Source organism: Pan troglodytes, chromosome 17 (assembly GCF_028858775.2).
Source record: "Pan troglodytes isolate AG18354 chromosome 17, NHGRI_mPanTro3-v2.0_pri, whole genome shotgun sequence".
Classification (NCBI taxonomy): Eukaryota; Metazoa; Chordata; class Mammalia; order Primates; family Hominidae; genus Pan; species Pan troglodytes.
In genome coordinates this window covers 52,567,587-52,595,275 of record NC_072415.2, presented here as the reverse complement: position 1 = coordinate 52,595,275, position 27,689 = coordinate 52,567,587, and the positions used below count along the sequence as shown (strand labels likewise).

Sequence of the window (27,689 nt, the reverse complement as noted above, 5' to 3'; positions counted from 1 at the left end):
AGTCCCAGGCAATGGCTTACATAATTGTAAATTATTTGCTGAAAAAAAACTTGATAACTATATTAGGACCCATTCAGTCTTTACAGAACACCAATGTAGAAGTTTAAAAAAATAAAGTCACAGAAATGAATGTATTAGCTCCTATAACTGGAAAATTCCGTTGGCTTCAGGTATAAGTGGACTCAGAGCCCCTAACGATATTATCAGAATATATCTTTCTCTTTCTTCTTATTACCTTTCTATTGACTTTTTTCTTAGGTAGAAACACTTCACAATCTTAGCTTCTACTATCAAAGGACATGATGATTTCCCGAGAATACTAGCAAAATTCCCACAGAGGAATCACATCAGCCTGTTTAGGTCAGAAGCTAATCACACAACCAGCATTTGGATAGAGTGATGCAGTTCTCTGAATAGCCTGGCCTGGGTTACTTGCCTACCCCTGAAGCCAGAAATAGGGTCAACTCCATAAAAACTATTGAGTTGAGAAATAGAAGGGTATTGGTCCAAAGTGAAGTTGGGATATCATTTTAAACATGTGGGAGAAGGCCTTCAGGGCAGGCAGTGATAAATATCTATCATTGAAATGTATGTAGAACCCAGCCCAACCTACTTCAAATTGTAAAATGTACCTTATCCATGAAAAACAGAAATCTGGGCATGGTCGTATATCCTGCAATTCATAAAACATCTAGTATCCAGCTAGGAAATGGGATATTTTTCCTAAAACATAAATTTGTGAATTTCTGTTTTAAGCAACAGGAAATAATTCAATAATATTAAAGGAACAATAAAAACAGATATAAGTTTAAATCTCTACTTTCTTTCACAATTTCATTTCTTCATTTCTATTTGTCCTGTGATTAAAGTGGGCTCTGGAAACTGTCATAGAAACTAATTTCACCCTGGTAACTAATTAGGCTAACCTCCACTGAACTCTCAGGCATCATAGTTATGCAAAGAGCTTTTGAAGAGTTATCACTACACCTGCGCCCAGGATGAGGTATCCATGGAAACCTTGAACTTCTGCTGACTGTTGGTTGGCTGGCTCAGGCACCCAGAGGGCAATTTATTGCTTGGCTACCTTGAGGCCAGCACTTGAGCCTACCATCCTGATTTAGATGATTTTGTTAATGGTAACTCCTCATCAAAATCTGTCTTGGGTTGATCCCAGTATCATTCTGACAAAATTATTCAGAAAGGTAACTAGATCAGTGAGGGTGAGGAACATAAATCTACAATGATAAGTAAAATATATTAAAAAATCATTGCATCTTATTTTTATTCTCATGAGGTTATATATATATATGCTATATACTATAATATGCATATATTACTACATATATACATGTATATACATATGTATTGTATTAGTTTGTTTTCACACTGCTGATAAAGACATACTTGAAACTGGACAAAAAAAAAAAAAAAAAGGTTTACTTGGACTTACAGTTCCACATGGCTGGGGAGGCTTCAAAATCATGGTGGGAGGCGAAAGGCACTTCTTACATGGTGGTGGCAAGAGAAAATGTGGAAGAAGCAAAAGTGGAAACCCCTGATAAACCCATCAGATCTTATGAGACTTATTCACTATCAGAAGAATAGCACGGGAAAGACTGGCCTTCATGATTCAATTACCTTTCCCTGGATCCCTCTTAAAACATGTGGGAATTCTGGTAGATACAATTCAAGTTGAGATTTGGGTGGAGTCAGAGCCAAACCACATCATTCCACCCGTGGCCCCTCCAAATCTCATGTCCTCACATTGCAAGACCAATCATGCCTTCCCAACAGTTCTCCAAAGTCTTAATTCATTTCAGCATTAACTGAAAAGTCCACAATCCGAAGTCTCATCTGAGACAAGGCAAGTACCTTCAGCCTATGAGCCTGTAAAATCAAAAGCAGACTAGTTGCATCTTAGATACAATAGGGGTACAGGTATTGGTAAATACAGCCATTCCAAATGGGAGGAACTGGCCAAAACAAAGTGGTTACCAGGCCCATGCAAGTCCAAAATCCAGCGGGGCAGTCAAATTTTAAAGCTCCAAAATGATCTCCTTTGACTCCAGGTCTCACATCCATGTCATGCTGATGCAAGAGGTGGGTTCCCATGGTCTTGGGCAGCTCTGCCCCTGTGGCTTTTCAGGTTACAGCCTCCCACCCAGCTTCTTTCATGGGCTGGTGTTGAGTGTCTGTGACTTTCCCAGGCACACGGTGCAAGATGTTGGTGGATATACCATTCTGGGATCTGGAGGACCATGGCCGTCTTCTTACAGCTCCACTAGGCAGTGCCCCAGTAGGGACTCTGTGTGGGGGCTCCAACCCCACACTTCTCTTCTGCACTACCCTAGCAGAGGTTCTCGATGAGGGACCTGCCCTGCAGCAAACTTTTGCCTGGGCATCCAGGCATTTCCATACATCTTCTGAAATCTAGGCGGAGGCTCCCAAACCTAAATTATTGACTTCTGTGCACCTACAGGTACAACACCACATGGAGCCTGCAAAAGCCTGGGGCTTCCACGCTCTGAAGCCACAGGCCAAGATCTAAGTTGGCCCTTTCAGCCACGGCTGGGGCAGCTGGGACACAGGGTACCAAGTCCCTAGTAGGCACACAACACAGTGACTCTGGGCCTGCCCATGAAACCACTTTTTCCTCCTGGGCCTCCAGGCCAGTGATAGGAGGGGCTGCCCTGAAGGTCTCTGACATGGCCTGGAGACATTTTCCCCCATGGTTTTGGGGATTAACATTAGGGTCCTTCCTACTTATGCAAATTTCTACAGCCAGCTTGAATTTCTTCCCAGAAAATGGGGTTTTCTTTCTATCGCATAGTCAGGCTGCTAATTTTCCAAACTTTTATGCTCTGCTTTCCTTATAAAACTCAATGCCTTTAACAGCACCCAAGCCACCTTTTGAATGCTTTGCTGCTTAGAAATTTCTTCCACCAGATACCCTAAATCATCTTTCTCAAGTTCAAAGTTCCATAAATCCCTAAGGCAGGGGCAAAATGCCTCCAGTCTTTTTGCTAAAACATAGGAAGAGTCACCTTTACTCCAGTTCCCAGCAAGTTTCTCATCTCCATCTGATACCACCTCAGCCTGGATTCTATTGTCTGTATCACTATCAGCATTTTGGGCAAAGCCATTCAACAAATCTCTAGGGAGTTCCAAACTTTCCCACATTTTCCTGTCTTTTTCTGAGCCCTTCAAACTATTCCAACCTCTGCCTGTTACCGAGTTCCAAAGTTGCTTCCACATTTTCAGGTGTCTTTTCAGCAACACACCACTCTACTGGTACCAATTTACTGTACTAGTTCATTTTCAATGCTGCTGATAAAGACATACCTAAACTGGGAACAAAAGGAGGTTTAATTGGACTTACAGTTCCACATGGCTGGGGAGGATTCAGAATCATGGCAGGAGGTGAAAGACACTTCTTACATGGTGGTGGCAAGAGAAAATGAGGAAGAAGCAAAAATGGAACCCCCGATAAGCCCACTAGATCTCATGAGACTTATTCACTATCACAAGAATAGCATGGGAAAGACCAGCCCTCATGATTCAATTACCGAAAACTGGGTTACTCCCAAAACACGTCGGAATTCTGGGAGATACAATTCAAGTTGAGATTTGGGTGGGGTCTCAGTCAAAACATATTATGTATTATATGTGTCCATATAAAAATATGAAAGTAAACATTTATGCATCTATGCATATAAACATACATAATAGAACAGTCTTTCCCGTTAGTCTAAGGCTAGAGGTCACTGATGTCAACACACTTTGTTCTTTCAGCCTCTCTGCTCTCCCTGGGGTTTGGGTTTTGCTTTTGTCCTCTCAGTATGTGAGGGCTGACCTTAGCAGAAACTTGGCTGTCTTAAATATGGCAGGTCATCTATCAACTCCTCCACAGGCTGTCGGAGTTTCTTTTAATCTCACTTGTAACTTTCCAGGGAGGTTTACAAAAGCCACAAACAGAATTTTAATGTTGTAAAATACCTGTGGAGACAGTAAATATTTCCTTTTTCATGAGGACAGGCTGTATGTCAACAAGTCTCAGAGAAGATAATGACATGTTCCAAGTTAAAGTTTATTGTTCTTAAATTGTCCATGAATTGAGTCATTTGCATTACTGTTCTGACATTATTCTCTCTACATATAGTTAAAGCTTAGGCATTGGCATACATTTCTTGTTATTGGATGCATGATTCTTAAAATTTTTTTTCTTACACAACCAAATATTAATTGCTTCTATAATTGCAAAACATTCACCCTACCAATTTGCAAATGTATTTATTATGCATTCCAAGCATCAGCTACAGAAACATGGTAAAATTAATGGATATTCCAAGCCCCATTGAGAAGAAAATATAGGCTCAGAGAAACTTAGTGATGAAGGATATACTGAGTGCCTAAACATGAAGGCTTCAATAAGCCACAGTGACTTTTCAAGATAGCTTAGATAAATGGACTCTCAAATGTGTCAAATCAGCTGGCAAGTAAACACTACAAAGTAAGTAAGACTGCATCACAAATTAGTTTTTTAAGCAAACTTTTGTTTTAATTATTTATGCTAATACTTCATAGCTTTCTCAGAGATGGCACATGCTTAGTGAAATAAGGTTAGCAGATGAGAGGATAACATTAGTGATGTGATGCTGTGACTTTGTGAATCCAATCCATTCAAAAAATATTTATTAAAACTCTGCTGTAGTTAAATTCTGAGGATAAAAGGTGAACTTGATAGTTTCTTCCTCAAGAACTGGTATTTATGGGGGAAAGAGGACATCTAATCTATAAGGTACCTGGAAAGATGTGTAATTAAGGGATAAAGATAATGGCTCACTTCAAAGACAGTGGAGGTTAAACCTTCAAGAGATGGGGTATGTCCCTGGAAAATGCATCTAGGTAGAGGTAATAATACATTCTAAAAAATGCAAGTACTTTTAAGTAGCTAGGGTGTAGCATATGGAAGGTGGGAGGTGGTTAGCATCTGGGTGAATGTTGGTTCTACTCTTGGAAATGGGACATAAAAGATTGATTCAAGAGGAAAGGATAGGCAGGCATGGAGGGAGGCAAAGAAAAACAAATTTAAGAGATCATTAAAAGCTGAGAGTAGAAGTAACTTCAGTTATCTTCTAGACCTCTCCATTGATCTTACTGATCAGAAAACTAGTGTCCAAATCAGTGTGATCACGATGCTGCTTTGCAGAACACTAACTTAGCTTATCTCCTTTGGAATGAAACTCATGTGTAACAGTCATTCCTGAGTTCTGTTGGTTTAATCTTCTCTGCAGCATTATTTATTTGATCAGAACATCTTCCTCATCCTTCAACAATTTAGTGTCACTCACCTTATACCCAGAAAAACAGATATACAGTCATGTGCTGCATAACAACATTTCGGTCAGTGATGGACTGCATCTACAATGGTGGTCCCATAAGATTATAGTGAAGCCAAAAAATTCCTATCACTTAGTAATGTCTTGATGATTCTGACCCCGTGTAGGTCTAGGCTGATATGTGTGTTTGTGTCTTACTTTTTAAAAGAAAAGTTTAAAAATCAAAAATAAAACAATTTTTAAAATAGAAAAAACTTAAAATAGAAGAAAATATTTTGTACAACTATAAAATGTGTTTGTGTTTTGAGCTAAGTTTTATTACCAGAGTCAAAAAGTTATAAAAAACAAACAGTTTATAAATCAACAAAGTTAGTCAGCTGAGATTAATTTAATATTAAAGAAAGAAAAATATACTTTGTATTGAATTAGTGTGGCCTAAGTGTACCGTGTTTAGAACATTCACAATGATGTACAGAGATGTCCTAGGCCTTCACATTGACTCATCACTCACTGACTCATGGGAGCAACTTCCAGTCCTGGAAGCTTCATTCATGGTAAGTGTCCCATACAGGTGTACCTTTTTTTTTTTTTTTTTGAGACGGAGTCTCGCTCTGTTGCCCAGGCTGGAGTGCAAAGGTGCAATCTCGGCTCCCTGCAAGCTCCATCTCCCAGGTTCAAGCCATTCTCCTGCCTCAGCCTCCTGAGTTGCTGGGACTACAAGGGCCTGCCACCACACCCAGCTAATTTTTTGTATTTTTAATAGAGACGGGGTTTCACCTTGTTAGCCAGGATAGTCTCGATCTCTTGACTTCGTGATCCACCTGCCTTGGCCTCCCAAAGTGCTGGGATTACAGGCGTGAGCCACAGCACCCAGCCGGTGTACCATTTTTAATCTTTTATATTGATTTTTTACTGTACCTTCTTTTGTTTAAATAGACAATATTTACTATTGTGCTACAATTGCCCACAGTATTCAGCACAGCAATATGATGTACAGGTTTGCAGCCTAGAAGAATAGGCTATATCATATAGCTTAGGTATATAGTAAGTTGTACCATCTAAATTTGTGTCTATGATGTTTGCACAATGATGAAATTGCCTTATGGCACATCTCTTATGAATGTATCCCCATCATTAAGTGACACATGGCTGTATTATGAAACTCATCTTGCTAATGTTCATCTGAATGATTTGAATTTAGTAAATATTTATGGAGGGTGTACTAGTTACATATATACTGCATTGGTTGATTTGAGATCAACAAAAATGTTGCTAATCCAATGTTCCTAAGAAGCTGCAAGCTAGGGAAAATGCATTTGGAGTAGGTCATTGAAGGAAGCTATTTCCTAGAAAGCAGAAATTCTAATATGACAAATAAATTGAAGTGCAGTTGTTCAACTAAAAAATAATTTTTAAAAATTGAGAGTGAATTCAGGTCACTTTGATAGTCACATATTATGAGAGGGGGACAAACTAAGACTTGAAATTCTACTCTTATCCAATCAGAGGGAGTATCAAGCATAGTTTAAAAAACTTTTAATATCTGGTGTGGTCAAGCAGTCATGCATCCTTTTTGTTAGAATGTAATGATCTTGCAACCAAAATTTCATTGTTGTTGTTGGTATCTATTTGTTCTGTGGATACTTATTTTTGGTTTCTATAAGAACAAAGAAAGATAGAACGATATACTCATTTTTCTTCTGTGTCATTGTTGTTTAAGATTCTGCAGGTTGAAGTCTGTCTTCTGAAAATAAGACAAAACAATCTTTTGAATACAGTTCAGTGATAAAACAATGAATAGAAGACATGATCTATATTTTCCGTATTAGAAGAGTTATTGTACAGAAGGAAATGGGGGGTTTGGTTATTCTGGACCTATTTATAAAGGCCAGGCATAAGGCTAAAAGATATAAAATTAACAGAGAATTATTTTCCTCTTAATGTTACTAACTTCCTCCCAGTGAGACCTATACAAATGGCCTGGAATTCTCTCACATGTAAATAAACTTATTTCTGGCAGTGTCTCTAATGACAATGATTCCATGATTTCTTGGCTTACATCTCTACCAGGCAGCCTCTAATCCCTGCCTCCTCCATCTCAATGCATGGTTTGCACTTAAACAAATTACATTTGGTCAAAGGAACTGGTACTTTTGCTGAATTAGGTGTCACTGAGAAAAATTAATTGCTGATCTCAAGAGCAAATTCATAGCTGGGCAAGAAGGTGCATTCCTGTAATCCCAGCTTCTGGAGAGGCTGAGGCATGAAAATCACTTGAACCTGGGAGGCAGAGGTTGTACTGAGCCAAGATCGTGCCACTGCACTCCAGCCTGGGCAACAGAGCTAGACTCTGTCTCAAAAATAATAATAATTTTTTAAAAATAAGAGCAAATTCAGGTTGCTTTGATACTCACATATTATGAGAGGGGGATGAACTCAGAATTGAAATTCTTAAAGAGTTGTGTTAATTGGAAGAAGAGAAGGACTTTATAAACAATTAGTTCATTAATAGTTAATATTAGGAAATAGGGGTCAGGTTTTTAAGTCAATTTGATGATTTTTCTACTTGTAAGAGACATAGAGATAAAAGGAACACTGCTCTAATGTCCATGAAAGTTACCTTTGGTAAAGAATAAGAAAAATATTACTTGTAATAATAGACAAGTGATAAGCAAATGCTTAGGGATTTCTTTATTTAAAAAAGAAAAATTATACCTAGTCTCAGAGATCAACAAACACTTCTTGAAATGGAGACTGGGAGTTACTTTAGAAAACCTGTAAGGATTAGCAGGATATTGACTAGTGAAGATACAAAAAAAGACAAGTCCAAGGAGAAAAGCTAAAGTGATAAAACAGGATAATGAAGGAAAACAAGGAATTTACAGGAATATGCAGAAGAAACGTGGGAAAACAACAAGGAAACTGAAACAATATCTATGTCTCTCAACAGATTGAAGAGAAAAGTGACTCTAGCCTGCACTGATTAAACATAACTGTGATTGCTTTTGCAAATGAAGACTTGTGATTTTAGCAAAATGCTTTTAAGTCTGATTCAATAAAATATGCCCAAAGGAAGAATCCACCACTCTGAGGACAGATATGGCAATAAAGTCAACTATATTAGAATATCTAATCATAGGAGTCCCCAACCTCACCCTCTCATGGTGGTCATAAAAACAAGAATCAAACTTCTCACTCATATTAGGATGCATGATGCATGCAGGGAGACCAGCCATGCGTTAAATGAATAAACAAGCAAAAGGTCCCTATATCACTACATTTAGTACATAATAAGCAAATGGCCTTCTGTTTATTATATCAATCATGTCTCTTTTTAACCCATTTTAAGATGAGGACATTGAGTATTAGAGCATATATATCATTCAATTAAGGTCATTCAACTAGTAAGTGGCAGAACTGGGACTTGAACCCAGGCTGGTTGATTTCAGCAACCATCCTCTTAAATAGGACGCTTTTTTCCAGTGTATCTCAGTGAGACCTACTGTTTTGACTAACACAGAACTATGTTCTCAGCTGCTTCTGTGGAGGATAAAGCACAGATAATGTCAGTGAGCTGACAAGCCATTGCAGTGATAGTGTTGTTTGCCAGGTGCTCTGACATGAACAGAATCTGGAAGAGAAAACAGGTGTCACTGACTTAGAAATGCAGTCTCAGGCTGCTGCTTCTTAACAAACTTGTCAAGATTACCTTCCTTACGCCAGCATGCTGCGTGTCCAGCCATTGAGGCAGGTCATCTTGTTCACTTGAAGAATGATCAAGCAACTAGGCTTGGGAAGCAACAAATGAAAGCAGTCTCTAAGGCCACAGAGGGGTTTCTTGCAACAGTTAAAAGCTGTCATCTGTGCAGTCACTTGCATCTACATATAATATCCCCACAATCCAAGGGGATGGAGACTTGGAGACATATATTCTATTATCAAAGACACTTAGAGAATGTAAATTTTAAAAATATAGGCCAGGTGCGGTGGCTCATGCCTATAATCTCAGCACTTTGGGAGGCCAAGGCTGGTGGATCACTTGAGGTCGGGAGTTCAAGACCAGCCTGACCAACATGGAGAAACCCCATCTCTACTAAAAATACAAAATTTGCTATGCGTGGTGGCACATGCCTGTAATCTCAGCTATTCAGGAGGCTGAGGCAGGAGAATCATTGGAACCCAGGAGGCGGAGGTTGCAGTGAGCCGAAATCATGCCATTGCACTCCAGCCTGGGCAACTAAGAGCAAAACTCGGGCTTGAAAAAAAAAAAAAAAAAAAAATATATATATATATATATATATATATATATGTATATGTATATATCTCCGTATATATGTGTGTGTGTGTGTGTGTGTATATACACACATATATATACACACATATATATATACATATATATATATATTGATTTAACACAGTGAGAGCCCCAGCGCTAGCTGTCTAAGGTCTTCAGCTGCTTTCCGACTACACTGGAAAAAAATGGCAGCAGCCTCTAATCCCTGTCTCCCCCATCTCAATGCAAGCCTGATTGCCCCAGGAAGTCTCTTTCCTAAACCTTTTCTTTCGTTTTACTGTATATTAAAATGCTCTTGTCTTGTGCACCATCTCTTTAACCCCATTATTTTTGTGTTCTAGACAAAGAGACAGGGTAATAAAAAGACAGTCCTGGGTTTTAATGCCAATTCCAATATTGAAGAACTATATTATCTTGGAAATTTAGGTATTCCCAAACTGTTTTCATTTTTTCAGTTCATATAAGATGGAATTTGGAGTACCTGATGACCAGGAACAATTTTAGCTCAGAAATTCAAATTTTCTTCATGTAAGAAACATTGACAGAAATGGTCATTTTATGGAGGAATGTGCAGTAAGTGCGTGTCTACAGAAACTAGACAGTCATTAACAGAGATGTGGAAGAGACATAATGATTTAATGTCCTGAAAGATGACCCTTAAGCTTATTGCAATCCTGAATTCTTTTGCTTTTAGGATTGTATCACTCAGGGTTCCCCAGAGAAACAGAACCAATAGGATATACAGAGATATAGTGAAAGAGATTTATTATGAAGGATTGAGTCATGCTACTACAAAGGCTGAGAAGTCCCATATCTGCAATCTGCAAGCTGGAGGCTCAGGAAAGCCACTTGTATAGCTCCAGTCCAAGCCTGAAGGCTTGGGAACTGTAGGAGTTGATGATTTAAGTCCTGGTCAGAATCAAGGACAGAATCAATGGGCACATAATTGTGAAAAGCCTGAGTAAAGAGTCAAACATCAGAATATTCAGACAGAATATTCAGAAAGGGTAATCAGGCCAGGTATGGTGGCTCATGCCTGTAATCCCAGCACTTTGGGCAGGCAGATCACTTGTGGTCAGGAGATCGAGACCAGCCTGGCCAACATGGTGAAACCCTGTCTCTACTAAAAATACAAAAAAAAAAAAAAAAAAAAAAATTAGCCGGGTGCGGTGGCACATGCTTGTAATCCCAGCTACTTGAGAGGCTGAGGCAGGAGAATTGCCTGAACCCGGGAGGCAGAGGTAGCAGTGAGCCAAGATTGCACCATTGCACTCCAGCCTGGGTGATGAGAGCAAAACTCCTTCTCAAAATAAAAATAAAAATAAAACAAGGGTTATCAAAAAAAAAAAAAGAATTAGAATATCAAGAAAGGAGGAAAGCATCAATTCAAAGGAGAGAAATTGAAGTAAGGGACTAGGCAATTTGTCAAATATTGCAGTTGGTAAAAATTGCTGGAAGCATCTATTGGATTTGACAGTAAGAATGGTACCTTTGCAAAACCATGTTAGAAGAATGAGGTGAAATAGAATACAGATTGTGAATATTAATGTGCAAATTAGAAGTGATTAAGACAAACTAGCACATAAACCTATAATGTATTTTATTTTGAAATTGTACGTCTTTTTTTTTCTAATCCTTTCCTTCCCCAGCCCTATCTTCTCTCTGTTTAACCTTATAAAAAGGGCAGATATAAGAGCGTAAATGAACTGGGCACTAAAAATAGTTGAGACTTGAATATTTTTCTGAAACCAAAGGGGCTGTTATAGAAGAAGACTGAAAATAGAGGAAAAAGGTGGGACAACGAATACTGCAGGATTGAAATAGATTAAAAAAAAAAAAAAGGTTATTCAGCCCAGATAGAGGTATCAAACTTGACAAGAATCAGTAACCTCTCTTTGCCTGAGAGGAGAAAGAGTAAGATAAGATGTCTAATAATACAGATGAGTTTCTAGGTGCTAGTCCAGGATGTTGAAATCATTCTTTTGGGATGCTTTTATTTCCTCACTGAGGTGAAATAGGAGGGTGAGAGCATCTGCTTAAAATAAGGATGGGGTCAGAGATCTGAGACAAGAAATGAAGGATTTGAAGAACTAAATGAGAAATAGGACAGGGAACTGGCTGATAATAAGCAGAACGATTGACAAGAGCAGTGATGACTCTGCTGAGATTGAAATATAAATATATAGTGGTACCAATAAGCACAGGCACATACATTTTCAAAAAATGCCTGTCTCCCTGTGTGTAAGGCCAGAAAATGTAGAATATTGGTTCAGTTTTGTTTTCTGTAGATACTAGGGTTAGAACTTTTGTAAAATTTATTTTGTTCCAGTTCATCCTTCTTTTCATGGCAAGCCTTACCCAAATATAATCCAAAAAGATATATAGGTTGATTGTGAGCTTGAAGGAGCCCAAGATACCTCTGGGGAAACTTGAGCTTTCCTGTAGGCTTCATCAAAGTCATCTGCTACTCTGGTCCCTAGATTCCATTCAAGAAGGCATGATGACCCGGTCTTCTTATTTTTCTGTCCAGAGATTCTGCAGGGCCATGTTCTAACCTGACAACATATGTAATCAAGCATTTTGACACTTTAAATGAATTGCACAGATATGTTAATGAAAATAAGTTAAAACCTTAAGTAATTCAAATGACATTTCAGCTTCCAATTCTCTAGGTAATTCATGGAGAGTTTCTTCTGTAGTAATTGGTTGGTTACTCTTTGGTCAACTTCCTATCCATTTATTCAGTCTCTATTCAGTGAAGAGATAGGAAAGGTGTTTATTGAACATGGTTCACTCGCAAAGCATTGAGGTGTTGCTGACAATATAATGTCCTTTGTCTTCTTGGTCTTATATTCTGCAGGAGATCCAGACATTGTAGAGTTATATAATTTATTATTTAATTATAATTGTTTTATGTGTTACAAGTATAATACATAAGTTTTTTTTCTATTTTTACCTAATATAAATTTGTTAACATAATAGATTAAATAATACAATTTTTTGGTCTTCAAAGAGTACATTTTTAGGCCATGTTAAAATGGAAAATTTAGCTATTCACAATAACCAATCCCCTGAAGGTTCAGAAGGACCATTGATTTAATATACATCAAACACACATATTTATTTATTAGTGCAAATATGTGAAGATATCCTTAGGCATGCACATACATGTATGTATATTTACACGTGCAAGGTCCTGCATTTATATATATTGCACGTACTGCCCAATTTTATTGATTTATATTTTTAACAAGGTATTTTAAAAAGCAAAGTCTTTAGGAGAAAAATTCAAAAAGAAGGCAGATGTTGCTGTTAGCAAAATATTTAGCATTAACCTTCTCTTTTTTCCCTTCATAGCAACTACTGGCTGCCATGGCAACCTTTCCCCCCTGCACACCAGAGCTTCTGGGATGAAAAGCACAAGGCCTTTGAGACTTCAAATGTCTCCTGTACAAAGCAGTCTAAAACCCTTTACCCTAGAGCCATTACCATCCCGTGTCTCAGAACGACTGGCTACACCATTTAATTTATTATGTCCTGCTTTTCTCTCCATTCAATCAATATCTCTCCAGAACAGCAAGAGAGAGAAATCCTATTACATTTCCAGAGTAGGCACTCAAGAAATAGGCTTTTTAAAAATTACTTATTTGATGGGTTCCTAACAAATTTCTTACAGATCTGTATAAATTAGACATCTAAACTCACTAATTGCCTCTGATTGTGCTCTTATTCACTTCTTCTCCCTTGTGCTCTGGTCTAAACCATATTAACTACTGATGATCCCACAAAAGCACCATGATCACTTCTGCCTTAGGCCTTTCTTAGTCCCTTTACCGAGACTCCTTACTGTTCCCCCAACATCCCACCTCCCCTCACCAACCTAAATAATTACTACTTGCCATTCAGGTCTAAGATTAAGGCTCCCTGTCTCAGGAAGCTGAGAACCACTAAGACAGGGCTGGGCATTACTTGTAAATGCCACCACAGTGCTGTGCCCTGTGCTAGCCACTGTCTTTGATCTGAGATTTCCTTTTAATTTGTCTATTTGTCTAAATCGACAACCAACTCCTCTGTTTATTGTAGCCTCAGCTGTATTCTCATGGCCTGGGTTCCAGTGATGTCATCCACAAATAATGAGCCCTCTTAAGTGCCAGTCACTTTGCTGGAGATCAGGTAGAGAGATGAACAAAACAGACACATTTTCAGCAATAACTAAGCTTACTTTATACTGATGGGTGATGAAAAATACATATAGGCAAATTAGTGAGATGAATTCAGATAGTAATTAAGGGCCCTTCCTATCAACAAAATAAGAGTAATGGGATGGCATTAGTGGGGATGTGTGAGAATGCTTTTGAGAGGACAGTCAGGCAAGGTGTCTCAGTGGAGGTGATATTTCAGCTGGGACTTGAAGAAAACAGCCAGGAGGAGACCTGTAGGGGAGCACATTTCAGGCAGAGGAAACAACAACTGCAAATACTTGAAGGCAAGAAGATTTTGTACTGAGCATGTATCGAATATGATAGGATATAATCAATGAGGGAGAGTGGTACGAATCGGGCTTGGGGAAACAGACAGAGATAACATCATGTAGAATTTGTAGGTCATGGTAAGAAGTAGAAAAAATTATAAACAGGACTAAAATGTGATCTGAAAGAAGTTAAAATTTCCTCTGTCTTTTTTTCAGACAGTGAACAGACAAACCAAAAACATATTTATTAGGAGTACACAGTATACTAGGAACTCTATAAGTGCCTTTCATGTAATAGCTCATTGAATCCTATTACCAATTCTATGAAGGAGAATTTTATGAGGAAATTAAACTACAGTCTAAGCAACTGCCTGAGAATTCATGGCTAAAAAGTGGTGTAGCCAGGATTTAGATCCTAGTAATGTGATTCCAGAACCTACCCACTGTAGCACAATTGTAGGCATTTGCTGAAGCCCACAATATAGCAAAAATACAGTTGAGGGCAATATCCTGGCCTCTAAATTTCAGTTTTATGAACTCATTATAATGGACTCTGTGGTCTCCAGTGACTGTTTATTTGGTGTCATTTTCATCATCCAAATTAAATATTTAATGAGCACCTGCCACTGCAAAGTGTGTGGCTTGCTTATTGTGTGGCACAATGAGGATTAAGATAAGACAAAATATGATTTCTGTCCAGCTGCCTTGCGTTTGGTTGGTGAGATCAAACAACTAAGGCCTATGAACTTCCCTCAAGGATGATAAGTTGCACAGCAAAGCAGAGGCCACCAACGTCACCATAGACTGACTGCACTGTCTGTAAAGACTTGAGTAGGTCTGGAAGAAGTGAGAGAGAAGAAAGATGAAAGACTTTCCAGATACGGGAAAAAAAGCAATATGCAAAGGCATAAAAATATGTATTGAGGAATGATGGGCTCCACTGTGTAAAACGTGCTCCACGTTCTAAAGAGACCTACACACAAGCACACAACCAAACTGCCTCTGTTGACTCCTACTCTTGCCTTTCCCCACTCCACACCCCTTACTAGTGTAAGAACCCAGGTGGAAATCTGAGTTTTTGATACCAAGACCAGGAGTTCTTTTCCTTCTGCCTACCACAAAGAAGGGAAGGAGGACTCTTGCCCTTCTCCTTTACAATACAAGAGAAGGAGGCTCCAACATAATCCCTCCTAAAAGAGGGATGTGCTAAGAAGTTACTGACATCTCCTCACCAGTTGAGCTTTTTGCTTAGTTTGCAGACTTGTTCACTCATCTAAAAAAGATAATTGGGGAAAAATAGCAGAGCAGATAGAGCACTCTTGGAAGGAACAGCCTATAAGCACACTCTGATCTGTCAATAATGGTTTTCCATGTGTCAGTGACTGCGGCTAAGGGTGGGATATCTTGCCAGTGCTTTGCTTTGTTTTGCTTTTCCCGGAAGGAGTTTGAGATGACATGTAGCACTTACCTTTAAATGGAAGATGATTTTTTTTTAAAGTAACTCTCGTATTAAATAAGTGAATAAATCAAATTTAATAAATCAAAAGCACTTTCACTAGAACTGGTCAAGAAAACTGGCAAGGTCATTAATATTATTAAAACTGATCAAAATCAATTATACAACTAAACAAAATGAAAATAGAAAAATTCAAGTTCGGGCCACTTTTCCTTCAAGTTAGCAAATAAGATGTGTTGTTCACAAATTTCCCAGGAAATTTTGATTCCTGCTACTTTGATGATGTAGACTGCATAATGAAAATTAATAGCTCCATGGGAAATAATGGAGTGAAACACTTACAAGAAGATATTAAAAATATAAAATAAATCCAAAGAGTTTGCTGTATGCACTAAGCATTTTAACAGCACCCAGTAGGCATAACCACTAAGATTTTTGCTTGCAAAGCTTCTGTTGGAAGAGCCAGACCCATCTTTCTGCCAGTCTCCCTCACTCCCTCACTCAAGGTTAGCAATTATAGCAAAGCAGTGTCAGAGTTTCCTTTTGTGTTGCTAGGAATTATATAGCTTATTAGGCAACAACCATTACCCTGGCTACCTTTACAATAATTTAATTTAATTTAATTTATTGTATTTTATTTTTACCAAGCTCGGGTAAAAGATAAAAATATGCAGAGAGCTAGAAAGCTCCTGAAGTCAGCAGATTGTTGGGACTGAAAGTCTAATTGGCCAGGATGCTTGCCGCTTCCCACTAGCAGCTGGGCTGGACTAGAACAGGCTCTGCCTGCCTTTTTGCCCCAGTGGTCTCATCAACCCCCCATGCAGCTGTGGCTGTGTTCTAATGCCTCCTCTGGCAGATGGGAAATAGCATTTCAGAGAGTACCTGGCATATTACACGGTGATCTTCTTCGGTGAAAAAGGTCATATATATTAAAAAGATGGCACCCCTGGGTTATTGAAATTTTCTATTACTTGTATGAAATATTTTTCTTTATTTCTTCTTTTCTGCCATTGCTTTCTAAGGCCTCCAGGTGTCACATTAAATCAAAAACGTTCCTTCTTTGCAGTTGAGGGGCACTGTGGTATAATGATATCTGCATCAATTGCTTCTTACCCCTAAAATAATCTCCCTGCAACATTTCTTCCCCACCCCCACCCCTGGTGTGTTTCTGCATTTATTTAAAATTTAACTTTTCGTGTAAATGCAATATAAAATATTGTGTGCCATTTGTTTACTATTTAAGAATTATTTTAAGTTGTAAAACCTCACATCAGAACAATCAACTAAATATGTACAGAATCCTAGCACAGGAAACTGGAAAGGTTTCCCCATGAGAGACAGCAAGAAAGAAGGGAAGCGGTGCTTAATGGAAGATAGTAGAACTTGATGGATATTTTACTTAATTAGATGTGTGACCTTGAACCATTTCTTAACCACTGCTTAACCTTTCTGAGCCTGAAACTCCTCATTTGAAAAATAAGAAAATTTAATTCCTTTCTACCATTGTGCTTCTTTCTTAGGAGTTACTATATAAAGTAGATGAATATTGATGAATATTCAATATTTAATTTTACTTAAAATTTAATTTTACTTAAAATTCAGATAGACAAGATATCTTATGCTAAAAGAATATGTTAATTACCTTAGTTCTCAATTCTAATATGGAAGCTGTTACTTCTTGTAATACATTCTAGTTCCAAACCAGTCAGACCACCACTAGTGGACTGCTGTGGTCCTAAAAATTACTGCCTCTGATGCTGTTGCAATATGGCCTTCAAATGGACCATAATAGTAAGCATAAAACCCAGAAATCTATAAAAATTAATATTTTGGGGCTTGTTTTTTTGACATGTTTGGACTCAAATTCTTGCATTAAACTTATGGCATGTAAATTTCAAGCTCAAAGGTAGGTATGACAAATGTATGGTTTGTCAATATTCGTATGAGGTGAAATTTCCTGAAAACATGAAAATGCATTTTCTTGAAACATAAAACTTTATTGTTAAAGTATGCTTTCACTTTTGGTATTTTTCTTAAAACATAAAAACTTTAGGTCACTGATCTAATAATAATTTTTAAGGAAATATAGAAAACATTAAATATTTTACTAAGTATAATTTCCATTTAGATATTATAGCAAATGTGAAAATTAATGTTATTATTCCATTAGATAGCACAGAATTAATATTTTGATAATAAATCTAAGGTCATGTGCAACTACATTTTATGCTTTGAATTAGATGGTCGATGATTCCTACATTACTTATCAAAGTAATGAGTAGGCACAATTTAAGTATACTTCAGCCTGCTACAAAAAATAAAATATTCACTTATATCATTTATTAAAGGTGCTGTTTTGCTGTATATCATTCGAACAAGAATATTTGCATGGGATTTGTTTACTAATTTTATTTCTGGTCGAGCTTGATTATCACATTGGACTTTTAACTGAATTTTGATGTCCCTAATGATTGATTTGTGATGCTTATATTTTAACCATTAGGAAATATTTTATAAATATGTATGTGTTTGTATAAAATATGCATATATATATCTATATATGTACTATAGATATACAACTAAACATATTTTTTCAAATGCTTAAAGAATTTATGGATTTAGCTAAAGACTTAACTTCAATCCTTCTCTACTTCTACTCTTCTTAAAGAAAAATTACCTTTCTATGTTGGTGGAAATAACTCCTATACATCTTGGTCAGAAATAATCCAAAATGATAACTCAATGTCAGGGCACCACTGACAGCACCTTCATTTCTCCACTGATTTGGAAATGATATCCCAATAATATAAAAAGCTTCCATAGATATGTTGATCTTTTTCCAGGTTCTCTATTGCATTGTAGTAAGATTATTTGTCTAAGCCTTAACTAATGTCCCACTGCCTGAACAATTATAGGTTTACAGATGGCCTTAATCAAGTGAGACCAACATTATTGTTACTATTCTTCTTCCTACCTCTTTCTTATTAGAATTCAAATATTTCTTCTCTATTTGTGCCTTTATTCTTCTCTATGAATTTTAGTATACCTGTATGACATCCTATGATTCAAAAGTTTTCAGGGTTTGAATATATTTTCATTGAAATTATACGCTAATTTGAAATGATTTATTATCTTTATGATATTGAACCTTCGAACCAAAAACTAATACAAGTCTACAATTTGTCATCTGATTGGTTAGATTTAGATAAATATCCAAACTAATATGATAAGTAAAAGTTTTTCTTAATGTATTTGTTAGCATAACCTAACCAGACTCAACTCACTTTTTGTGACAAAGCATGATTTGATGTGATCTGAGTTGATTTAGAGATCTTACATATCCTATTTGCTGTGAATGTTGCAATATTTAGCTACGGAAATATTACTATACTGGAGGACAAAATTATGCTCCAAATTCAAAGGGAGTGCTGCATGTTTCACAATGCATTTATTTGATTGAGTGTTTAATTGCAGTTTCATATAAAGCAGACAAATTATAAGTATAGAGCTTCATGAATTACAACAACATGAACTCACCAAAAATCACCATATTGGTTAATAATGGAAGATTATTAAAGGCGCCCAGAAAACTTTCTTGCATCTCCTTCCAAAGAAACACTATACTGACTCCTAACACTAAACAATAGTTTTTCTGTTTTTGAACTCTTGAAAAATGTAATTGTGTAATGTGTTAATGTAAAAATAGAGAGAACTGGATGTGGGGTAAATGGGAATTATATGTTGCCATATTCTGTAAATAGAAAACTATACTAAAATTAAAAATTTACTAACAATGTTCCTTAGGTCTGATTTCTTTCACTCAGCATTGTTATGTTTGTAAGATTTATCTAAGTTGTATATAATAGTATGTCATTTATTTACATTGAACAGCATCACATTGTATTAATATATAGCAAATTAGTTATCAAGTCTCCTGGTAATAAGGTTTGTGTTGCTTTCAGTGTTTTTGTTTGCTCGTTTTTGCTATTGTGAATAATGTTACTGTAAACAATTTGCATGTCTTTGTTGCATACATCTACACATATTCATCAAAGAAGGCTTCTGGTCATAGAGACTTAATTATGGGAAAGGTTTTAATCACAAATTTAATTTTTTGTCTAATGTATAGGACAATATAGAATTTCTATTTTTGTGTGTAAGCTTTTGAAAATTATACTTTGGTAGAAATTATTCCTTCACCTAATATTTCTGATATATTGGGACAAACATGTTCACATGTTATCTTTTTTATGTTTGTAGTATCTGAAGTGATATACACTATTTCATTCTTAATATTGTTTATTTATGACTTATTTTTCTTCATCACCCTTAATCTGTCTTTCCTGGGCTTTATAAATTTTGACATCTTTATAAAAAGAATTCATGTTTGATTTCGTCTTCTCTATTGCATAATTGTTTTCTATTTTACTTATTTATCTGTTTATCATTTCCTTGTTTTTGCTTTCTTTAAATTAATTTGCTGAGCTTTCTGGTTACTTTTTGTGGTTAATATTTTGATCATTAAATTTGAGTGTTTATGCTTTTTAAAAACATGCTTGTAATGCTATAAGCATCATTATGAATAAAGCTAGAGATAGTCCTATAAGTTTTGATACAGTGCATTTTTATTAGCATTTCGTTTCAAATATTTTGAAAATGTTTTTATAATTTCTTCTTTGACCTATTGACTATTTAGATACGTACTTTTTCTCAACTATTTGAGAATTTAGTAGAGTTTTTTAAATTTCTAGATCAATTTCATTAATTTTGGACTATGTTGTAATTTTTATTCTTTGCAATGTTTTGAGATTCACTTTAGGATAAAGTCAATTTTTATAAATGTTCCAAGTTAACTTGAAGAGAATCTGACTTTTTCATTTGTTAGCTATGACATGTTGTATATGTCAATCGGATCAATTGAGTTTGTTTTGTTCAAGTCCCCTATATCCTTACTGAATATTTGCCTATTAATTTTTTCTTTATTTCTTTACTTATTTTTATTTCAATAGATTTTGAGGGAACAGTAGGTATTTGGTTGCATGAATAAGTTTTCTTGTGTTGATTTCTGAGATTTTGGTGCATTCATCACCCGAGTAGTGTACACTGGACCCAATGTGTAGCCTTTTATCCACCTACCTCCCTTTCCCCTGAGTCCCCAAAGTCCATTGTATCTTTCTTATGCCTTTACATTATCATATCTTAGCTCCCACTTGTTTTCTGCGCTGGTTTCATGTTTTTGCATTTGTGAATTGTGCTGCTATAAATATGCATGTGCAAGTATCTTTTTCGTATAATGACTTATTTTCCTCTGGATAGACACCCAGTAGTGACGTTGCTGGATCAACTGGTAGTTCTACTTTTAGTTCTTTACAGAATCTCCACACTGTTTTACATAGTGTTTGTACTAGTTTAAATTCCCACCAGCAGTGTAAAAGTGTTCCCTTTTAACCACATCCATGCTAATATCTATTATTGTTTGTTTTTCTGATAATGACCATTCGTGCAGGAGTAAGGTGGTATTGCATGTGGTTTTGATTTGTGTTTCCCTGATCATTACTGATGTTGAGTATTTTTTCATATTTTTGTTGGTCATTTGTGTATCTTCTTTTGAGAATTGTCTATTCAGGTCCTTAGCCCACTTTTTGATGGGATTGTTTGTTTTTTTCTTGTGGATTTCTTTCAGTCTCTTGTAGATTGTGGATATTAGTCTTTTGTCAAATGTATAGACTCTGGAGATTTTCTTCCACTCTGCGGGTTTTCTTCCACTCTATGGGATTGCAAAGATTTTCTCCCACTCTGTGGGTTGTTCATTTACTCTGCTGATTGTTTATTTTGATGTGCAGAAACTTTTTAGTTTAATTAAGTCCCAAGTATTTATCTTTGTTTTTGTTGCATTTGCTTTTGGGTTCTTGCTTATGAAGTCTTTGCCTAAGCCAATGTCTAGAAGGATTTTTCCAGTGTCATCTTCTATAATTTTTATGTGTTCAGATCTTAGATTTAAGTCCTTTATCCATCTTGAGTTGATTTTTGTGTAAGGTGAGACATGAGGATGCAGTTTCATTCTTCTACATGTGGCTTGCCAATTATCCTAACACCATTTGTTGAGTAGGGTGTCCTTTCCTCACTTTATGTTTTTGTTTTTTTTGTCAAAGATCTCTTGGCTGTTAGTATTTGGCTTTATTTGTGGGTTCTCTATTGTATTCCATTTATCTATATGCCTATATACCAGTACCATGCTGTTTTGGTGACTACAGCCTTATAGTATAGTTTCAATGTAATGTGATGCCTCCAGATTTCTTCTTTATGCTTAGTCTTTCTTTGGCTATGTGCTCTCCTTTTTGCTTCCATATGAATTTTAGGATTGTTTTTTCTAGTTCTGTGAAGAATGACAGTGGTGTTTTGATGGAAATTGCATTTATAGATTGCTTTTTGCAGCATGGTCATTTTCACAGTATTGATTCTACCCATCCACGAGCATGGGATGTGTTTTCATTGTTTGTGTCGTCTATGATTTCTTTGAACAGTGTTCTGTAGTTTTCCTTGTAGAGGTCTTTCACCTCCTTGGTTTGGTATATTCTTAAGTATTTTACTTATTTATTTAGCAGCTACTGTAAAACAGGTTATCTTATTGATTTGATTCTCAGCTTGGTCGCTGTTGGTATATAGCAGAGCTACTGATTCGTGTATATAAACTTTGTATCCTGAAATTTGCTGAATTCATTTATCTAGGAGCTTTTTGGAAGAGTCTTTAGGGTTTTCTAGGTATACAATTATATCATCAGGAAACTGCATCAGTTTTACTTCCTCTTCACCAGTTTGAATGTCCTTTATTTCTTTCTCTTGTCTGATTGTTCTGCCTAGGACTTCCAGTACTATGTTGAATAGAAGGGATAAGAGTGGGCATCCTTGTCATGTTCATGTTCTCAGGGGAAATGCTTTCAACTTTTCCCCATTCATTGCTACATCGGCTGTGAGTTTGTAATAGATAGCTTTTATTACAGTAAGGCAGGTCCCTTCTATGCCAATTTTTCTGAGGGTTTTAATCACAAAGGGATGCTGAATTTTGTTAAATGCTTTTTCTGCATCTATTGAGATTATCATGTTATTTTTGTTTTAAATTCTGTTTTTGTTATGTCCTTTCCTGGATTTGGTATTAGGGTTATACTGGCTTCATATAATGATTTAGAGAGGATTCCCTCTTTCTGTCTCTTGTGTACTAGTGTCAATAGGATTGTTACCAGTTCTTTCAATTGCTGAGAGAGACACATTAAAATATCTCACTAAACTTTTGGATTTTATTTTGTCAACTTTTAAAATTTAAACTGAGACTATATTTTTAGTACATAAGAATTAATTAGTATAATGTCTTCCTTTATTATTATAAAATATTTCCCTTTTACTCAAATAATGCTCTATTTTTACTTACTGTCTACTTTGATATTTAAACTATAGCAGCTTTCTTCATGTGTAAATTTCCATTCAAATTTCACTTTCTATATCTTTACATATAAGGTACTGCAACTGCAAGTGATTTTTGTAAAATCTGGTTGAACAGTCTTTGTCTTTTAAAATTGAAGACTGTAATGCATTTATATTGACTGTGGTCAGTTGAATTATTCTTTTAAAATTCTGGGTTTTCTCTCCACTCTTGCCATGCTTCAATGTGAGTTGAGCATATGTCCTGCCTCATTGACTTTAGGTTTCTCCATGTGTCATTTGGGATATAGATAAAATAATTCCTGCCTCCTGTGTATCTGCTCTATATTATGGGAATATCATTTCCCAGATAAGAGGGGCTCTCTTAGCCTGAGTCCCAAAATAAGAGGATAAGAGGAATGCACCAGAACCCACCTGACAGCCTGGAGCAGAGCTGCCAAAAATCTACTCCTTAGCTGCTAAAAAGCAGTGTAGCAACAAAACAAAGCAAAACAAAACAAAACAAAAAATATTTTGCAAGCCACAAGGGTCTTTAGGCTCTATTAATATAAGTGTAACCTAATGAAAGCCAATAAATATAGAAAATAGTTCCAGAACTGTTGTATTGCTATAGAAAATGTAAAATATGAGTCATTAGCTTCTGGGTGGGGAAAATTCTTACAGGTGACTGAAAAATAAATGGTAACCCACGTTATACAGTGTCATACCATTTGGTAAGATTACCACTTGTGATAACTTGAAAATCAGGGAAGTTACTTAATAAACATAACTTTGCTCAATTGCTGGCAAGTCAGAATGTTATTAGCTTTAGTTGATTGTTTTCGCTGCATTTCTTAAGTTATTTTAAGATAGAAATGAGCTAAAAAAAATTGGCATGTTTACCAGTAGGAATGAAAAAAATAAAATAAAAAAACAGAGAGAATCCAGACATGTTTTATCTCATAGGGTTAAAATGTGACAAGTTACTCATCTCTGTTTAACAGCTACTAGTGAGATCAGTGAGATCTAGTCAGACTAGAGTGAAGAACCTGTCTTTGCTGTCTTTGGGATCAGATAGACTTGATAGATTTTTTACACCCCAGCTCAGCCACTTATTAACCATATGATGTGTTGTAACAGTTTAAAAAGTTGGTTTCTGCCCTGATTACAAACAATTGCAAAATGTCAACAGCTTAAAATAATGAAGGTTTTTTTTCTTAGTTATGCCACGTATCCAACATGAGTGAGCTGGGAGCTCTATTTATTATTCAGAGTCCTGGTAACTCAGGATTCTGGGGACTGATAATCTGGTAGGGCTTTATGGGATCACTAAATTTTGAGTAGGAACGTTAGTACCAGCTATAGGAACATAGAATCCACTGTGCTAATTTATGTATATAATTTATCTTTATATTTTAGTTAATACTTATTCAACCCTGGGTAATTTTGTTGATCATTCTTTAAACTCTTCTAATACTTCTAATGGTGATGTAGGCACCAGGAGCTGTAGTAGAAACTAAAGGAATGATAAGTGAGACAGACACGGTCCCTGGCCTCAGTCAGTTTATGATTTCTAGAGATCCATTACAACAGCATGAACCACAGCATGGGTAACTGCCACCAAAGACTTATGGAGTGTCAAACCTGCTCTGGAATACTTGGCTAGAGGGAGACTTATTTACCCATAATGGTGGTGTTTGCTTTTCATTTTCTTTTGATAGACTATTATTTTTTAATTTTATGACAACTCCATCTCTTCAACTTATTCTTCAGTGAAAGCTCTGGACTATAATAACAACTAACCTTTATAGAGCTTTAAACATGTGCCCAGCATGCGCCTCTTCTAGATGATCTCACTTAACCCTAACAAAGAGGTTTTGAGGTAGGTATTAATATCTTATGTTGAGGAAATTGGGGAAAAAAAAAGTCAAAAAAATTATCCAAGTTTGCAAAGCTAAAATGCAGTTGAACTGGTATTTGAAACAAAGGAGATTTAATATAAAGCTATTCTTTGACCACTTTGCTATATTGCTTTTTTGAATTCTGGAGAGCTGATTTCTAGTTCAATTTTTTAATCAGTCATCCTTTCAAGGATTCTAATTTCTCATTTGTCCTTCAAATTCTAAAATTCTAGGATTCTCTCTTAAAACCAATTCTCACATTGCTATATATTTTTAAATGTGACTGAGGTCCACAGTTTCATGTGCGTCCATGTGAAGAGACCACCAAACAGGCTTTGTGTGAGCAATAAAGCTTTTAATCACCTGGGTGCAGGCAGGCTGAGTCCAAAAAGAGAGTCAGCAAAGGGAGATGGGGTGGGGCCATTTTATAAGATTTGGGTAGGTAAAGGAAAATTACAGTCAAAGGGGGTTTGTTCTCTGGCAGACAGGAGTCGGGGTCACAAGGTGCTCAATGGGGGAGCTTTTTGAGCCAGGATGAGCCAGGAAAAGTACTTTCACAGGGTAATGTCATCACTTAAGGCAAGGACCGGCCATTTTCACTTCTTTTCTGGTGGAATGTCATCAATTAAGGCAAGGACCTGCCATTTACACTTCTTTTGTGGTGGAATGTAATCAGTTAAGGCGGGGCAGGGCATTTTCACTTCTTTTGTGATTCTTCAATTACTTCAGGCCATCTGGGCGTATACCTGCAAGTCACAGGGGATACAATGGCTTGGCTTGGGCTCAGAGGCCTGACACACAGCTCTAGTAGAGAATGTATTTTTAATTGAAGAGTCTTTCTCTTTCTGTCTTTTTAATATTATTTGTTTTTTCCTTAGGTTTCTACAGAAGAAGGCTTGAGTCTTGCCCAAGAATATAATTGTGGTTTTTTTGAGACCTCTGCAGCCCTCAGATTCTGTATTGATGATGCTTTTCATGGCTTAGTGAGGGAAATTCGCAAGAAGGAGTCCATGCCATCCTTGATGGAAAAGAAACTGAAGAGAAAAGACAGCCTGTGGAAGAAGCTAAAAGGTTCTTTGAAGAAGAAGAGAGAAAATATGACATGATATCTTTGCTTTTGAGTTCCTCATGCTCTCTGAATTTTATTAGTTGGACAATTCCATATGTAGCATTCTGCTTCAATATTATCTCTCTTTGTGTCTCTCTCTCTTTAAATATCTGCCTGTAGGTAAAAGCAAGCTCTGCATAACTGTACCTCTTGAGATAGTTTTGTTTTGCCTTTAACAGTTCGATGGATTTTGTCAATCAGCTGGATATGCTGTTTAGTTTTTACAATATATTACTAAATAAAATTGACATTCCAATTGCCTCATTTCCCTTTAAAGAGTCTAGCTTCATTTGGTATGCTGTCTGGTTATAAAGGAAATATGCAAAATTGCAGCCAGAATGATAAAAGGCTCAGGGGATCTGCCTTTGCCTGATAACACTGGTTGTTTGCATTTCAGGAATCTCAGTAAATAATGAAGAAGCTCAGGAAATATTTCAGAGCAGAAATCTACAGCCTGGTCTTTTCTTAATTGTAGAAAGTCATGGTGCTTCTTCTTGAATGCTCCAGAGATAAACCTTACAGGAATTATTAATAATAGGAACTGGTTTGGGGTCATTGGAGAGCTGAAATAAAATATCTGTGTATTTACAGTGCTCTGCCCCAGTTAAGCTGTAGCAAAATTATCACAGTGAAGGCACTGGGCTGTGGCAAAAGGATATTGTCTCTGTAGTGGGAAGAGAGAAGCTACTATGAATTTGGTGGTTCATATGCTCATTAAAGGATGCTTTGCTCCCCTCATTGAGGAGTCCTTCTTAGGGCTGCTTCACCTGCATCAGGACCATTTGTAGGGTATGAGGCTTGATGGCTCCAGAGACACTATGAGCTCCCTATATTGCCAAAATCTCCTCTCTTCCCTTACATGAAATGCTACCAGAGACTTTTCTCTTGTTGGTTTTACAATGGCTCATCATGTAAAATGAAATTGCCCATTCACTAATTTTTTCCCATTGGTGTGAATTGGTTTATTAAATTCAAGCTCAGAAAATACACTACCAGAGAGCACAGTTCTGAATGTTTAATAGGCAAGCATGAAGAAGAAAACCATAAAGCTAAGCATGAGATGGAATCCATCAAGCCCATCTTCATGGGTTAAGGACAGTTTTTAATCATTAATTAGGGAAGAAGAGGGATGAGGGGCATAGTTTTCATGCGCGTCCATGTGAAGAGACCACCAAACAGGCTTTGTGTGAGCAATAAAGCTGTTTATTTCACCTGGGTGCAGGCAGGCTGAGTCTGAAAAGAGAGTCAGCGAAGGGAGATAGGGGTGGGGCCATTTTATAGGATTTGGGTAGGTAAAGGAAAAAGGGGGTTGTTCTCTGGCGGGCAGGAGTGGGCATCACAAGGTGCTCAATGGGGGAGCTTTTTGAGCCAGGATGAGCCAGGAGAAGGAATTTCACAAGACAATGTCATCAGTTAAGGCAGGAACAGGCCATTTTCACTTATTTTGTGGTGGAATGTCATCAGTTAAGGCAGGAACTGGCCATCTGGATGTGTACGTACAGGTCACAGGGGATATGATGGCTTAGCTTGGGTTCAGAGGCCTGACATTCCCGTCTTCTTATATTAATAAGAAAAATAAAATGAAATAGTGGTAAAGTGTTGGGACAGAGAAAATTTTGGGGGGTGGTATGGAGAGATAATGGGCGATGTTTCTCAGGGCTGCTTTGAGCGGGATTAGGGGCGGCGTGGGAACCTAAAGAGGGA

General features: G+C 36.8%; 1 protein-coding gene across 2 annotated transcripts in view; it reads left to right on the top strand.

Annotated features, from left to right (window-relative positions):
• The window catches only part of RIT2 (Ras like without CAAX 2), a 374,546-nt gene extending 348,297 nt beyond the window's left edge, over positions 1 to 26,249 (top strand). For both annotated transcript variants that reach the window (XM_016933600.4, XM_016933601.4), the window contains exon 6: positions 25,756 to 26,249. In XM_016933600.4, the coding sequence (XP_016789089.1) occupies positions 25,756 to 25,983 (228 nt within the window). In that variant the 3' untranslated portion in view covers positions 25,984 to 26,249. The remainder of the gene's footprint in view (positions 1 to 25,755) is intronic.
• The last annotated feature ends 1,440 nt before the right edge of the window (positions 26,250 to 27,689 follow it).